We start from the raw sequence: 16,747 nt of genomic DNA, 5'->3' as shown, positions 1-16,747 counted from the left end.
ATGTAATGTTACATGTAGATACTATTTTGTAGTTTTCCATGTATCAATTTTCTATGAGTTTTAAGTTATTAACATTTAATTTGCTTTTTTTTTCATTTATATGAAGAGCTAACTTGTAAATATACCTTTACAAGAATCCGTCCCCTTTATTTCAGTTAACTTCATTAAGATAGTTCCAAAACTGGAGTTTCTGAGTCATGGGAATCGGTCTGCTTAATAGCTCTTGCCTGTTTATCTTTCAGAAGGTGCAGTGCCATTACCAGTGCATTCATAAAGCTGTCCCTAGAGAGCTTCTCAAATTGGATTTCATTTTCATATTTTAATTAAGGGTTGAGTGGTATATTTAGTTGTCCAGTTTTTTCATTTTAAGATTGTTAATGAAGCTCATCTTTTTGCAAGTGTTGCTTTTTTTCTTGTCTTTGACCATTCAGTAGAGATTGAGTGTTGACTTGATAGATTTGTGTAATTTTTGTAAATTTTACTGGTTATGCTTTTACAGTTGTCACCAGTAAATATAGGCAACTCTCCAGCACAATCTCCATCCAGTTTCTCCAAGACATCTTATATGCTGAGGAGCACTGAATAACTTGCAGCCTTCTGTCTTTTTACCCTTCTATGTATACCACATGCTGCTGCTTCTGCCTGTTCTGTTCTCCCTCCTTATATACATCTGGACAATATATTTTTATCTTTTGAAACACAGTTCTTGAGTCATCTTTTTCCAGATACCTTTCTCACCTCTCCCAATCTCAAATATGTGTTGATGCTCATGTTCTCACATAGCAATTTCTGTTGTACCTCTTAACATTGTTTAAATAGCTCCTTGAAGGACGTAGACTACATTTTGAGCACGTTTATATTAAAATTTGTGCTGTATAAGAATGTTTAATGGCATGGGGAACAACCACGTCAAGTTTAAAAAGTAGCCCCTCCCCCCAAATTAAAGTGTGATTTAAATAAATATATAGTGATTTAAATATATAAATATATAAATATATAGATAAATATATATATACACACATAAAAAATTAAGAAATTTTTAGGTTCTTGCCACTCAGAGTGCAGTCCTTGGGGATCCACAGCATCCACATCAGGTGGGAGCTTTGTAACACATGCAGAATCTCCCGCCACACACCTGCTTCTCAGAATGTGAGACTTAACAAGATCCTCAGGTGATTCCTGTGCATCTGAAGGGGGGAGAAGTACTGCTTTAGGCAGGTGATTCTCAAAACTAAAGTGTGAGGAGCACCAGGAGGGCTTGTTAAACCAAGATTGCTGGGCACCAGCCCCAGTATTTCTGATTCTGTAGGTCTGGGTGGGACCAGATAATCTGCATTTCTAAACCAGTTCTAGATGCTGCTGCCGCCCTGGAGACTCCCCTTGAGAGCCACAGAACTAGCCTGGAAATGAGCAGTCTGAGCCTGCTTTCATCTCCCTCCATGAGCTAAGAATGGCTTTTACATTTTTAAATGGTTGAAAAAAATCTAAGGAAGAGTAGTATTTTGTGACACATAAAAATTATACAAAATTCAAATTTGTCCGTGAATTTTAAAAGTTTTATTTGAACGCAGCCAAGCTCATTGATTTATGAATTGTTTATGGCTGCTTTTGAAGTACAAGGGCAGAGTTGAGTAATTATGCCAGGGGCTGTATGGCCTACAAAGGCTTACAATATTTACCATCTGGCTCTTTACATAAAAATGTTGCCATCCATGCGCTAAACTATTTAGACTATAACTGGAAACTAATTTTCAGAACCCTCAAAGATTCAATGCAGAATTCATTACAGTAAGTTCAGCTACTATAATCGTCTATAGCGAAGTACTGCTGTTAAATTTAGAAATAATGGAGCCTGAAAATATTCTGTATTTTAAGGTATTGATAGGACTACCCTTAAAGGCCTTTTCAGGTCTTGGCTTATTCTCACTTTGTAATGATAAAAATAAAGAAAAGGTTTATTTGTTATCATCTAGGTTCTCTCCCATTGACTTTAAGTATGTGGCCATTACTTTTCAGTCAAATACGGTTGTGAGCTAATTTGAAGAACCGGTGTTTTTTCTTTTTATTGTTGTCTGGTGCTATCTGTTCTCTCACCTAAAATGCATAGGCTATAAAGCTTTTCTGGAGCCTGTGAATTGTTTCAGCACACCTCATATTTCACTAGTTCCTAAGGGCAACCAAAAATAACTCACCAAGACCACTATGCAGAGGCTCCTATAGCCATCTACAAGCATCTCCTTCCCTTCTGCAGTCAGTAAGCAGGAATAAGGGGTTCCCCAGCCCCAGGGAGGTCAGCATGAGGGGTAATGCTTTGCCAGAAAGGGCTGTGGCCTTACTAATGAGTTCTGCTCTTTCCTCAAGCTTCGCAGCTTACTGATTTCCATACTTGAGAATAACGTTTGAAGAAAAGGATGATGTTTTCGGAAAACCAGCATTTGACACCACTCTATCTTCCCTACTTATTTAATAACTTTTAGTGCCATGTTAGGATGGTGCGTCATAGCTTGGCACTGCATGAACTAAAAACCAAATATGCAAATTGTTCACTTATTTTTTACCCTTTCCAATTACATTAGCAAACTTTGGGGGCTCAAATGCAAGGTGGTTTTGGATGTGGCAACCAGTTGCCAAAAACAGATGGAGGAAGTGAAACCAAGAAACAGCGAAGCAAACGGACTCAGAGGACGGGTGAGAAGGCAGCACCTCGCTCAAAGAAAAGGAAAAAGGACGAAGAGGAGAAACAAGCTATGTACTCTAGCACTGACACGTTTACCCACTTGAAACAGGTGAGGGTGAGTCATTTAGAGCAGCCCCTTTTAAAAGTCAAGGATATAGGCTGGGGGCAGTGGCTCATGCCTGTAATCCCAGCACTTTGGGAGGCTGAGGCAGGTGGATCACTTGAGGCATGAGTTTGAGGTGAGCTTAGCCAACATGGCAAAACCCCATCTCTACTAAAAATACAAACATTTACTGGGCGTGGTGGTACACGCCTGTAATCCCAGCTACTTGGGAGGCTGAGGCACGAGAATTGCTTGAGCCTGGATGGCGGAGGTTGCAGTGAGCCAAGATTGTGCCACTGCACTCCAGCCTGGGTGACAGAATGAGACTCTGTCTCAAAAAAAAAAAAAAAAAAAAAAAAAACAAGGACACAAGAGATCAAATGCTAAAAGACATCTGGACAAGTAACCTAGTAGACTTTTTCCAAGCAGAATTGCACCGTATCCTATTGGCATCTGAAATTTATGGTAATAGAAATGGATTGATAGGTGATAAGTCAAGATTTTATGTTCATAAGGAGTAGCCTCAGTACCAAGAAAAAAATCTGTCCTCAGTACTTTGTTGTGACTCTGAATCCAAAGAAATGCATTGTAAATTCTGTTCTGCACCTTTGTAGTTGTTACAGAAGGTGGGAGACAGTTGCTAATAGTGCTGTTGGTGGTACCCAGCCTCAGTTTATGCCCTGGTTCTTGCTGAGCATCGATAAGAAATATGTTTTTCTTGTTAGATGCCTTGGCAGCATTCATTTAGTACAGAGCTTATTTTTAAGTCTCAAAGGTCTGTAGTTTCTCTCACTTATTCCAGCATTTTGATACTTGAAAATTTTAAGTCTTATTTTTCTGAAGCCTTATTCAACAAAGTTGCTTCGGGTCTTAGAAATTTGAGCTACACTGAGTTCCTTTTATCATGTACATTACTCTTAAATGTGTTTTTTAATAGCAGCTCTCTCTGCTCCCTCTAATGGAACCAATCATTGGAGTGAACTTTGCGCACTTTCTTCCTTATGGCAGTGGCCAATTTAATAGTGGGAATCGACTTCTAGGAACTTTTGGCAGTGCTACCCTGGAAGGGGTTTCGGACTACTATTCTCAGTTGATCTACAAGGTATGTTTTTCTGCCAAGGTGTTGTCTTGCTTCATCTTTGGGTAACATGTCAGAATTGATAGAGCTTGTCTTGTTTTTGTATGTAGTTTACATCTACTCTTCCAAGTTTTATTAAAACTTAAGTTCAGCTACAGGGTTAAAAGTTTCCCTGGTGAAGTATTTCTAGCATAAACATTTGAAGTTGTTTTTATAGGTAAGAATACAATTGCAAGAAATATCTATTATGTACTTCCATGGTAGTGGAAATCCTTATTTCCTTATAACCTTTATTAACGCTTAAAATGAATTCAAAAATCATTGTAAATGGTGGGGATTTAAAAAAAGTAGTATTTTACCTTGAAAAATGAAATTAAACAATTTTAAGTGTATCTTATCTAATAATTTAGGTATTAAGTACAACTAATTCCTAAACTATTGTAGGTTTTTTTTTTTTTTTTTTTTTTTGAGACAGGGTCTCGCTCTGTCACCCAGGCCAGATTGCAGTGGTGCAATCTCAGCTCACTGCAATCTCTGCCTCCCAAATTCAAGCAATTCTAGTGCCTCAACCTACCAAGTAGCTGGGACTACAGGCATGCACCACCACGCCCTGAGGTCAAGGCTGCAGTGAGCATGATTGTGCCGTTGCCCTTTACCTCTAGCTTGGGTGACAGAGCAAGTCTCTGTCTCCAAAAAGAAAAAAAAAAAAACCTATCTCAACTCATAAGCTGTTCTCCAACCTTATTTTATCATCCTCATGAAATTCTTTATCTTTGCAAAATTTGTAATTTGACTTTGCACTTGATTTGCATGGTGTTATTGGTATATTCCAAGTCTCTCCTTGAGAGACTAATCAGTAAATGACAAATTGGTGATAACTCTTAAGCTGGGAGAGGTGTCTGAAGAGGAACTACATTAATGATTTAGTTACTTTAGTAGTAGTATTACTACTGTTACTTCTTTTAAAGGTCTTAGTCAATCCAGATTCTCATATCTCGGATGTGAGTTGTATTACAAGTTTAAGACCAGAAATTCTTAAGTTTTTCATAGAACTAGGGCATATCTTAATGAGAACTTAAAGGATATTTTGATAATATTTTGCAATTTATTGATTGCATTTTAAAGTTATCCTTCACTAGCTATAACCATGAAACTTGAAGAATTGCATAAATAAAATCAGGTATAAAGGAAATTAGCTTCTTAATTTCAGAGCTTAAGTAGTCAAGCTGGGTAAAGTAAGCAAGTTGATATGTCCATAAAATCACGAGTATCTGTTCCACTAAGAAGCCTCCTGGCCTTGTGTGTATTGTTTTCTTGGTGTGTAAGGTACATCTTGATTACATTTCTGTAGCCTTGCTTCTATGTGCAAAAAATTCACAGAACTACGTTTTAGCAAGGTCATTGCATATTTGCTCAGTAGCGTATAATTTAAATTTTTTGGTCTCCTGCAGCAGAATAATTTAAGTAATCCTCCAACACCCCCTGCCTCTCTTCCTCCTACACCACCTCCTATGGCTTGTCAGAAGATGGCCAATGGTTTTGCAACAACTGAAGAACTTGCTGGAAAAGCCGGAGCATTAGTGAGCCATGAAGGTATGATTATAGCCTCCAAATTTCACACCTTGGAGAAACGTGCCTCTGCCAGATGTGTATTGTGAAATGGCAATAGAATTGTAAAGTTCTACCCATATATCAGTGTTGACTAAATGTATTTATGGTTTTGTGTTTTTGCTTTTCTAGTTACCAAAACTCTAGGACCTAAACCATTTCAGCTGCCCTTCAGACCCCAGGACGACTTGTTGGCCCGAGCTCTTGCTCAGGGCCCCAAGACAGTTGATGTGCCAGCCTCCCTCCCAACACCACCTCATAACAATCAGGAAGAATTAAGGTACAGGTTATTTTTTTCTCAAATAATTTTTAGTTATTTCTTTTTTTTTTTTTTTAAATGTATGTATGTGGCATAATGTCTTTAGGAATAGCATGTAGAAACATTTGAAGAGTAAAATTTGGTGAATAATCTTCAGGATTTAAAGTTTATAAGACATTGTTACCATTAAACATAATTAGTTTGCATATTTTTAAGCCTACATCATATAGATAGTTAAATAATCTAATAGACATTTAAGTATTAGATTATTTAATCTAATTAAATAATCTAATAGACATTAAGGCAATGGAAAATCTCCATGCAACATATTTCAGAAATCATTGTCCTTTAAAGGCTATTAATGCAATTTATTGGGTTTATTGTTGTTCGTAGATGTCTAAAATGAAAGAGCAGAAGTTGCTATATCAGAGAACGCTGTCATAGAAGAGAGTTTAAGAACTGTCTGGGGTTTGACCTCTTTATGTCAGTTCTTTAACTGTAAGATTCTAATTGGGGAGAATCAAGTTCCCTTAGTAGATAATTGCTAGCCAACTCTTTAGATCCAGAGGGTTCTTACAACTTCATCAAATAATTATCTCTTCCTTGGAAAATCTGCCCACTACCCTCTGTTTGATGAGACATTTATTTAACCTAAGTCCCTTACTTTATTAATGGGGAAACTATGGACCAAAGTGGAGAATAATCTGTCCCGATTGAGGATCCAGGTCCTCTTTCTACTGTACCTCAGTAGGTCAGCCTTTTTTGGGTCTCCTGCATGACAGCTGCTTCTCTGCGTGAGGAGTGGGAGACAGCAGTTCCACAGGGTTGTGGAACTTAGTCTGAGACCTCACAATTGGCCTGGTAGACTCGAATTTGAACTCAACAGGAGGGACCAAGTTTTCTCCCATCTTGCCAGTGTAAAGAGCAGCAGTAGGACAGCTGTTTTCCCAGTCAGGTGGACACAAGGTGTGACCATTGCATATGTGCTTGTACTTCTCTTCCTTTTTTTTTGTGTTTTTAAAGTTTTCCTTTTTTATTGTTAAATCCAACCAGCAGCTCTTTCCTTTTCAAGCTACAGGAGTGCTACCCTAGGCTCAATGATCTGGGATTTTGAAAAGGTGCTTTCATGCTTTCTGTGTTACATGCTAATCAGAACATCTTCCTCTTTGTCAGGTCTTCAAACTTTGGTGCTGAAGCTTTGGTTAAAAGGAAACATACCATTTAAATTATTTTGTAACTAAATATTGTTCTTGTATTTTTTTTCCCAGTGTGGCTCTGAGCTGATTGATTTGCTGCTCATCGTATAGGTGCTGCCCAGGGTATCCTTACAGCTGTATTCATAGATGTCAGCAGGGTTGGTACAGGAAGCCCCCAGTGGTGGATTTGCAGACTTTGATGTGTGTGTTTATGTTTTTTCAGGATACAGGATCACTGTGGTGATCGAGATACTCCTGACAGTTTTGTTCCCTCATCCTCTCCTGAGAGTGTGGTTGGGGTAGAAGTGAGCAGGTATCCAGATCTGTCATTGGTCAAGGAGGAGCCTCCAGAACCGGTGCCATCCCCCATCATTCCAATTCTTCCTAGCACTGCTGGGAAAAGTAAGAAAAACACTTAACCTTATTATTTCCCTTTACACTACACCAATTTACTAATGTAAATATTTTGATTTTGAAAATCCATTAACACTTTTTTCCTCTTTTTTTCCTCTCTTTAAGGTTCAGAATCAAGAAGGAATGACATAAAAACTGAGCCAGGCACTTTATATTTTGCGTCACCTTTTGGTCCTTCCCCAAATGGTCCCAGATCAGGTCTTATATCTGTAGCAATTACTCTGCATCCTACAGCTGCTGAGGTAAAAGATTAAATGACTTCTTAATGTTAAACAGTATGTCCCCAATTTTAAAAGATGGGTCAGGTGTCTACCATGAAACACACACAACAGGATCACTGAGGATAAAGGGTCAGAGAGCAGGGCTGATGCTCACTGCAGACCTCTCAGCTGCCTTTGAGTGCCATCGTTTGTCATTGAATTGGTCTCAGCCTACGTCAAGTAAAAAGGGAAATTAGAGCTCACGTTTTCTTATTAAAGGATGTATACTTTAGAGAACTTTTTTTTTTTTTTTTTTTTAAATAGAGACACAGTCTCCCTCTGTTGCCCAGGCCGGAGTGCAGTGGCACAGTCATAGCTCACTGCAGCCTCAAACTTACTGGGCTCAAGTAATCCTTCTGCTTTAGCCTCCTCAGTAGCTGGGACTACATGTGTGAGCCATCATGTCCATCTCAGAAAAAACTTCTTTGTAACTGTTAACAGAGAAGAAAATTAAGCAATGAAAAAAACTTTATCAGCAGTAATAGTTTTGCAGAAGCAATAGAAATGTTCAAGTAGCATCTGCTTATATCAAACATAAGTAATTTCCTGAGGATTTTTTATTTTTTTAACTCTGAATTCTGTGAAGACATTTCAGTAGAGACCAAACTAAAAGTCCAATGATGTGATATTTTGGTTATCAACAAAATACAGCAGTAGCAGGACCTTTGTCTGTTCTTATGGGATGTGTCAGAGCTGGAGGGAAGCCCCTGGAAGTAAGCTTTCTGACCACCTGTAGGAACTGACGGGGTCTGTCAGATGTTACGATATCTAAAATAGTTTAATGTGTTCCTAGATATTTAATGTTAATTGGAATCCCTTTATGAGGATTCCTGTTTATAAATTTCTTTTTTTGGATATTGGTTCGTTCGAGCTAATTTTTTTCCTGAGTTGCCTTCTGGGTGAATAATACAGCATTTGCATTTGGTTTTAGAACATTAGCAGTGTTGTGGCTGCGTTTTCCGACCTTCTTCACGTCCGAATCCCTAACAGCTATGAGGTTAGCAATGCTCCAGATGTCCCATCCATGGGTTTGGTCAGTAGCCACAGAATCAACTCGGGTTTGGAGTATCGACAGCATTTACTTCTTCGTGGGCCTCCGCCAGGATCTGCAAACCCTCCCAGATTAGTGAGCTCTTACCGGCTGAAGCAGCCTAATGTACCATTTCCTCCAGCAAGCAATGGTGAGCTAGTGAGCTTTTTGTTAACCCCAAATCCATTCCTGATTCAAAAGTTAAGCTTACTCTTTGAGATACTGATTATCTTTTAACAACGGACAGGTAACATGCTGGCGTATAGTCCTTGGTGAAGTCACCATGTGTGGGTGTTCTGTTTTCTGTGCTGTGATTTGACCTCTAGTGCTTTGGCCTGTGTATTCTGTCATGCTGTCACCAGGGGCTATGTGAGTGCCAGCCATCTGCGCAGGCTGCCAGAAGAAGCCCATGACGGGCTTGCCCTTGAGCAGCTTTTGTTCTTCCTGTCTCCCAACCCCCATCCCACTGCGCCTGGGCCACCTGGTACAGATGGGGCTGGTGACCTGACGCGGGTTCTGTTTCCTGTTCTCCTCTGCTTGCCATCCTCACCTACCTCTTGTTTTACCCCTGCACCAGCTCTATAGGGCCCTTCTCTTCCCACAGAGGTGTTCATGCCTCCCATCTCTGAGAATGGAACAACTTCCTTAGACCGACCATGATGTCGCTTTCCTTCCTGCCTCACTGGCAATCTTACGAGTGTGCTCAGTCCAGGCCCTGGCTTCCTCCTCTTGGCTTCTAGCTGTTTCTGTCACTTTTCCCCTGCTCCTTTTTGCCTTCACACTGCACCTGAATGATGCTTTCTAATTCCTGAGTCCTTATTTACCTTCTTATCCTTGGCCTTGGCTCTTTCCTCATTTCTGACTCTGCAAGTCACACTTATTTAAGACTCTTATACGTATGTCATTGTATCTTTCATAAAATGTTTCTTTACCATCTCAACCTGCAAGCAAAGGTAATATCTGTTTCCCTCTCCGTCTTACTGTGTGCTTAGACTGAGTAGTAATCTCTGTTTCCCTCTCCGTCTTACTGTGTGCTTAGACTGAGTAGTAATCTCTGTTTCCCTCTCCGTCTTACTGTGTGCTTAGACTGAGTAGTAATCTCTGTTTCCCTCTCCGTCTTACTGTGTGCTTAGACTGAGTAGTAATCTCTGTTTCTCTCTCTGTCTTACTGTGTGCTTAGACTGAGTAGTAATCTCTCTTGGTGACTTAGTTTTATTAGATTCTTCTTTTATACTGCCATTGCTTTCCCGGCTATTTGAGAATAGGCATGTTTCTTTATTTCTGCCCTAGTGTCAGATAATCGACTCTGTAACCATTGCTTAGAAGATAAATTTTTTTTATTAATTAAAGAATAATGTAAAGTTAAGGAACCATGTTGTAATGAGTTGACACTGCATAATTTTTCACCATGTGCCACCTTGTGTCATCAGTCAGTTTTAATTACTAACAAAAGTTGATTGCCTTTAGGTCTTTCTGGATATAAGGATTCTAGTCATGGTATTGCAGAAAGCGCAGCACTCAGACCACAGTGGTGTTGTCATTGTAAAGTGGTTATTCTTGGAAGTGGTGTGCGGAAATCTTTCAAAGATCTGACCCTTTTGAACAAGGTACTTTGCTATTCCTTTTATGACCCCACCTCCTACCTCCAGTGAAAATGTCTTTGGCAGTGTCTCTTCCAACATCAGAGAGAGACACCACTTATGGTGGTGTGACAGACACATGTTCCTGGTGATGGCACCAGCGTATATCAGACGTGCTTGGGCTGAACACCAAAGAGCTACAACAGGCTGTTAAAGGGAATATTATGAGGACCACCTATTTTTAGAGTGAACCGTGGACCACATAGTTTGGTTTTGTACATGTATTTTTTCCCTAGCTAAATTATCACATGCTAAATATTGGAACATAGTTTCCTTTCTCCTATTAAGATAAAGAACCACTGTCACTTCTGAATATAACATAAAAACAATGTATAGATCCTGTTTTCATTAAATTTTGACTTGTTGAGATTCCCACACATTTCTCTTTGCTTTTCAGGATTCCCGAGAAAGCACCAAGAGGGTAGAGAAGGACATTGTCTTCTGTAGTAATAACTGCTTTATTCTTTATTCATCAACTGCACAAGCGAAAAACTCAGAAAACAAGGTGAGATTAGGATAATCTCAGCTGATAACAATGTGTAACGAGTGACTTCTGTGTTCTGGGCATATGGGAGTGAATAAAGATGTGTCCCTGCCTTCATGGAGCTCTGTGTGGGGAATCCAAAGCAGGTGCTGACCCGGCAGAGGAGGAGAGGGTGTAGGGAGCCTTGAGTCATGCTACCCTTTCAGCTTAGTTATTTGATAGAAGTGGGCAGAGTTATGTTCTAAAAGTTAGTAAACAGAACACTAATGTTAAAATCTTTAATTTTACCAGTTTAATATTTTTTTTGAGACGGAGTCTCATTCTGGTCCCACAGGCTGAAGGGCATTGGCACATCTTGGCTCACTGCAGACTCCGCCTCCCAATTCAAGCAATTCTCCTGCCTCAGCCTCCTGAGTAGCTAGGATAACAGGTGCGCGCCACCACGCCCAGCTAATTTTTGTAGTTTAGTAGAGATGGGGCTTCACCATGTTGGCCAGGCTGGTCTCAAACTCTTGACCTCGTGATCCGCCCACCTCAGCCTCCCAAAGTGCTGGGATTACAGGTGTGAGCCACTGCGCCCGGCCGTAAATATCTTAATATTTTAAAATTATTTTTATTGATGTTACCCCAATAGGAAAACCTGTTTAAAGATAAAATTTAAGACTATTTGTACATTTTAAGAGAAAACACTTTGCTCACAGTATGGTGAAAGAGGTCTGTTTTACTTGATTTTATGTAATTTGAGTGTGTCCAACTAATAGTTGATACAAACGATATGTTTGTAATCATGTTTTGAAGGAAGCTTTTCCTGTACAGTAATACTGCCAGTCATTCCTTCATCCAGGTTATTGCTCTGGTATGTCTTTCACAGAAGAACATTCTGAAGACTTATTTTTAACAGGTAGTTGTCTGTAGTATGCCTGTAATAAAATCCAAGCTAGATGACAAATAAATTTAGACCTTAAAATACATCAGCCTAAATGCAAGAAGGATTTTTTTTTTCCACCAGATAGTTTAAGTTGGTGTGCAGTCCCTGCCTGATTTGGTATGAGGCATGTCTTTTTTCAGATACCTTGTCAGGCTTGGGGCATGTGAAAAGAGGGCAGCCTGTGGGTTGGTGTTTATTAGTTTATGATACTCTGTACCATAAAGTAAATAAGCTGTTGGAGATTTCCCCTCAGCTCAACTGTTTCAGCAGCCGGATCAGAGCTGAGAAGCCTCAGAGAAAAGTTAGTATGATTCATTTGTTGACAGGAGCTCCTTCCCTTTCTCTAACATTTACACCAATTGATTAAGCCTGAGATTAACAGATGTGAATTTTAGAGTGGAGATAAGCTCTCAAGAAATGATGCTGCAGCATTCTTATTTGGTTAAACAAAAAACACTGTTCCATTGTACAAATTATATTAGCTCTTCTGACAGCATTGTGTGTGTGTGTGTGTTTTTTTCTTTTTCTGGTTTTAATATAGTTAGAAAGGGGATTGTCCCAGAAAGTGTAAGAACAGAATATTCTCCAGAATTATGCCTTTGTGGAAAAGGCCTCGAAAGGATGCAGCACAGCTGCCATCACCCGCTCTCTATCCCTGTGCACCTTAGAGCATGGTCAGCTTCTGCGGTGCATGAGCCCCAGCACTTACTGCTGACTCTCCCTCTGCCCCTCAGGTCACCCATCCTCTTCAGTCATACTGCTCAGCTTCTTGTCTTAACAAGAACTGCTTTTCGGGCTTGTGAATTATTTTTCTTTCTCATGGTTTCTTTATGTTGCCCAGGAATCCATTCCTTCATTGCCACAATCACCTATGAGAGAAACGCCTTCCAAAGTATTTCATCAGTACAGCAACAACATCTCCACTTTGGATGTGCACTGTCTCCCCCAGCTCCCGGAGAAAGCTTCTCCCCCTGCCTCACCACCCATCGCCTTCCCTCCTGCTTTTGAAGCAGCCCAAGTCGAGGCCAAGCCAGATGAGCTGAAGGTGACAGTCAAGCTGAAGCCTCGGCTAAGAGCTGTCCATGGTGGGTTTGAAGATTGCAGGCCGCTCAATAAAAAATGGAGAGGAATGAAATGGAAGAAGTGGAGCATTCATATTGTAATCCCTAAGGGGACATTTAAACCACCTTGTGAGGACGAAATAGATGAATTTCTAAAGAAATTGGGCACTTCCCTTAAAGCTGATCCTGTGCCCAAAGACTATCGGAAGTGTTGCTTTTGTCATGAAGAAGGTGATGGATTGACAGATGGACCAGCAAGGCTACTCAACCTTGACTTGGATCTGTGGGTCCACTTGAACTGCGCTCTGTGGTCCACGGAGGTCTATGAGACTCAGGCTGGTGCCTTAATAAATGTGGAGCTAGCTCTGAGGAGAGGCCTACAAATGAAATGTGTCTTCTGTCACAAGACAGGTGCCACTAGTGGATGCCACAGATTTCGATGCACCAACATTTATCACTTTACTTGCGCCATTAAAGCACAATGCATGTTTTTTAAGGACAAAACTATGCTTTGCCCCATGCACAAACCAAAGGGAATTCATGAGCAAGAATTAAGTTACTTTGCAGTCTTTAGGAGGGTCTATGTTCAGCGCGATGAGGTGCGACAGATTGCTAGCATCGTGCAACGAGGAGAACGGGACCATACCTTTCGCGTGGGTAGCCTCATCTTCCACACAATCGGTCAACTGCTTCCACAGCAGATGCAAGCATTCCATTCTCCTAAAGCACTCTTCCCTGTGGGCTATGAAGCCAGCCGGCTGTACTGGAGCACGCGCTATGCCAACAGGCGCTGCCGCTACCTGTGCTCCATCGAGGAGAAGGATGGGCGCCCAGTGTTTGTCATCAGGATTGTGGAACAAGGCCATGAAGACCTGGTTCTAAGTGACATCTCACCTAAAGGTAACGTCTGCCATTCACATACTGTGCAGAGCTACTTACTCTGATGTCAGGCTAATGAATGTATTTTGTCAATTTTCCATGTTTGTCTCATGTTCATTTTATATTTTATAATGTGTATTTTTCATTTACAAATGCCAATCTTTGTGTTCTCACACCTTGCTCTCTTTGCTATACAGTTGTCTAAACACTTTCATAGTCAATATATCTTTGAACATAAGAGTTGGTGAAGTAAATCCGAGAATGATTTGTAGATAAAGGTTGCCTGTCATTTGCATTGGGGACCTCCTTTTTCTTCTTCTTCTTCCTTTTTTTTTTTTCTTTTTTTCTTTTTTTGAGACGGAGTTTCTCTTTTGTTGCACAGGCTGGACTGCAATGGCGCGATCTCAGTTCCCTGCAACGTCCGCCTCCTGGGTTCAAGTGATTCTCCTGCCTCAGCCTCCCGAGTAGCTGGGATTACAGGCTTGCGCTACCATGCCTGGCTAATTTTTATATTTTTAGTAGTTTTTAATTTTGTATTTTTAGTATTTTAGGGGTTTTGGCATGTTGGCCTGGCTGGTCTCAAACTCCTGACCTTAGGTGATCCACCTGCCTCAGCCACCCAAAGTGCTGGGATTACAGATGTGAGCCACTGTACCTGGCAGGGACCCCCTTTTTCTTGAAGTCAGTTTCTAGAAGGCAGGAATGACATCTAAACCATACTGTATACATTGTCTTATCTTAGGAACATCAGATATTACTTAACTTTAGAGATGGAAATTAAACACTTAGTTTGGACCTCCATGGTTAAGTCTAGATTGTCACTTTTGCTTATGTAGAAAGTACACAAACAAAAGTATGTGGAGCTACTTTCTTAAGTTTAGCACTTTAAAAAAAAAGTCTGAAAATACTTGAAAGATAATTCCAAAGAAAATATCAATTTAACATTTTAATTTAAATCTGAGGGGAAAGGAACATAGCTATAGACATTACCAATTAGACTAATCATTTTAAAATCTGGTATGTTATATGGCCACTATGAAAGTAAATGAACTGTTTGCGTGAATTTCAGTTACATTAAATTTTTTCACTTTAATGTCCTTAATCTATTATTTTCCCCAAAATTTAAGTCTTTAAAAAAAATTGCTGCCATTTAATAAACAGGTTCATTAGATTATTACCAAACAGATTTATTAGATTATTGCCCAACAGGATTTATTTGGAAATTAGTAAATCCTTGTGAGTGGTTATTCTTCATTTTGCTCTTGTTTTTTATACTGTATCCTATTTCCCATAAAAATTATGTTTTTGTCCCTATGTAGGTGTCTGGGATAAGATTTTGGAGCCTGTGGCATGTGTGAGAAAAAAGTCTGAAATGCTCCAGCTTTTCCCAGCATATTTAAAAGGAGAGGATCTGTTTGGCCTGACCGTCTCTGCAGTGGCACGCATAGCGGAATCAGTGAGTGTCTTGGTCAGGCTTTGAGATTGGGATTGCTTTCCTGATTCAGTGTGACCACTTGAACACATGCCGTAACATTTGTGGCACTCTTCAGAAAGTGGCTGAGCCTGTGGATTAACCCGTTTCTCTTAGGGAAATAAGGCATTGGTGATTAATCGGGAGAGCTCAGTACGTGTTGGTATTCACCCAGTTGAGGTAGTTAACAAACTTCAGGTTCTCTTCCAGGCTGGAGGCAAGCAGGGGTGAAGGACACCAGGCTTGTCACATCTTCTGAGTGTGCTGGATGGGTGAGGACACTCTCCTCTCCCCTTGCCTTTCTAAAGTTTCTCCCGCCTCAGGATGTCAGTGTGCCCATTTCTGACACTTGGGTATTTATGGCCACTCTCTGCCGTCTTCCTAGGATGAAGCCACTAGAGGGCAGTAGATTGCAGCAGCAGTGATTTATGTCCTCTCTTGACATTTCTTTGCTTAAAAGATGACAAGCCTGTTTGTCAGTGAGTCTAACTGAACCATATCTACACAATAGTTTTAGAAAATTGTATGATTCTAAGGCATTGTTTTCAAGAATAAAAATATCATTGGTGTGTTTTCTTTGGACAGGCAGAGGAAACCCCAAAAGCCACTGAGTAATGTGCCTAATTGTTTTCTTTGGAATTGCCCTGCCTAAATGATACTTATCTTTTATGACTACGGAGAAATAAATTTCACAAGCAATGTATTCCAGAAAAGACCTTTAACATGTAAATGACTTTGAGTAAAGCTTGAGTTAACACCTTTGCTCTATGCTCCCAGGACATGGAGAGCGATGACCTCATCATATCAGAGTCCAATTGAAAGAAGTGAGAAACGATCAAGAAAGAAACCATATAGATGATTTTTTAACTATTTTTAATTGTAAAATTCCAGACAGAGATATGAAAGTTGGCATTAATACAGGTGAAAGAACTAAATGCGAATCAGTACATGCCCTGTGTTTGTGGGTATTGTGTGTTTCAGTCAAACCCTGAAATCCCACAAGCATGTATATTGGTCAGCCAGTGTTTGTTGCATGGGCTAATCTTTTTCTTCAAGGAGCATTTGGCAGGGTTTACCTAAGTTTAGCTTTGAAACAATTTGCATACTCATATTTAAGTAGATCTACCTGCAGGCCGATAGTGTTAACATAAGCTAGAAGACCATTTTATTATCGGGGAAAACGCTGATGAGTTATTTCCGTCGTGGGCCATCCTTTGACCAGCTTGAGATTGTCTGTAGTCTCCATCAGGTGGGTTGACTTTGTGTCTACTTTGCTTCTTTTCAGCTACCTGGGGTTGAGGCATGTGAAAACTATACCTTCCGATACGGCCGAAATCCTCTCATGGAACTTCCTCTTGCCGTTAACCCCACAGGTTGTGCCCGTTCTGAACCTAAAATGAGTGCCCATGTCAAGAGGTTTGTGTTAAGGTATTTTGTTTTAACTTCACATAGTACAGCCCAGGGTTTCTAGGCATATTAGTAGTTTCCTGTGCTTGATTTGTCTGCTGCTTACAAACCCTGCTGTCTGGCTGTGTATGTGCCCAACTACATAAGAGAACTCGCCGTGTGTCTCTGCTAGGCAGCTTTCCATGTATGTTTCTGTCAGTAAGAATTTGAATTAACCTGGTTTTGGGCATTACTCAGACGTATCTTCAGTTT

The 16,747-nt window shown here is 40.2% G+C and overlaps 1 protein-coding gene across 21 annotated transcripts in view; it reads left to right on the top strand.

Moving 5' to 3' along the window:
• KMT2C (lysine methyltransferase 2C) overlaps positions 1-16,747 on the top strand; it is a 303,468-nt gene that overhangs the window by 276,649 nt on the left and 10,072 nt on the right. For 7 of the 21 annotated variants that reach the window (XM_054495266.1, XM_063668010.1, XM_063668006.1 and 4 more), the window contains 12 exons: positions 2,577-2,786; positions 3,718-3,882; positions 5,310-5,451; positions 5,599-5,746; positions 7,145-7,323; positions 7,441-7,577; positions 8,527-8,776; positions 10,093-10,232; positions 10,663-10,770; positions 12,519-13,638; positions 14,937-15,073; positions 16,374-16,516. In XM_054495266.1, the coding sequence (XP_054351241.1) occupies positions 2,577-2,786; positions 3,718-3,882; positions 5,310-5,451; positions 5,599-5,746; positions 7,145-7,323; positions 7,441-7,577; positions 8,527-8,776; positions 10,093-10,232; positions 10,663-10,770; positions 12,519-13,638; positions 14,937-15,073; positions 16,374-16,516 (2,879 nt within the window). The remainder of the gene's footprint in view (positions 1-2,576; positions 2,787-3,717; positions 3,883-5,309; positions 5,452-5,598; positions 5,747-7,144; positions 7,324-7,440; positions 7,578-8,526; positions 8,777-10,092; positions 10,233-10,662; positions 10,771-12,518; positions 13,639-14,936; positions 15,074-16,373; positions 16,517-16,747) is intronic. The other 14 variants (XM_054495269.2, XM_063668012.1, XM_063668021.1 and 11 more) reach the window with 11 other exon arrangements.

Source organism: Pongo pygmaeus, chromosome 6, assembly GCF_028885625.2.
Source record: "Pongo pygmaeus isolate AG05252 chromosome 6, NHGRI_mPonPyg2-v2.0_pri, whole genome shotgun sequence".
Lineage (NCBI taxonomy): Eukaryota > Metazoa > Chordata > Mammalia > Primates > Hominidae > Pongo > Pongo pygmaeus.
The sequence above is the reverse complement of the archived record's forward strand: the minus strand, read 5'-3'. Positions and strand labels throughout refer to the sequence as shown.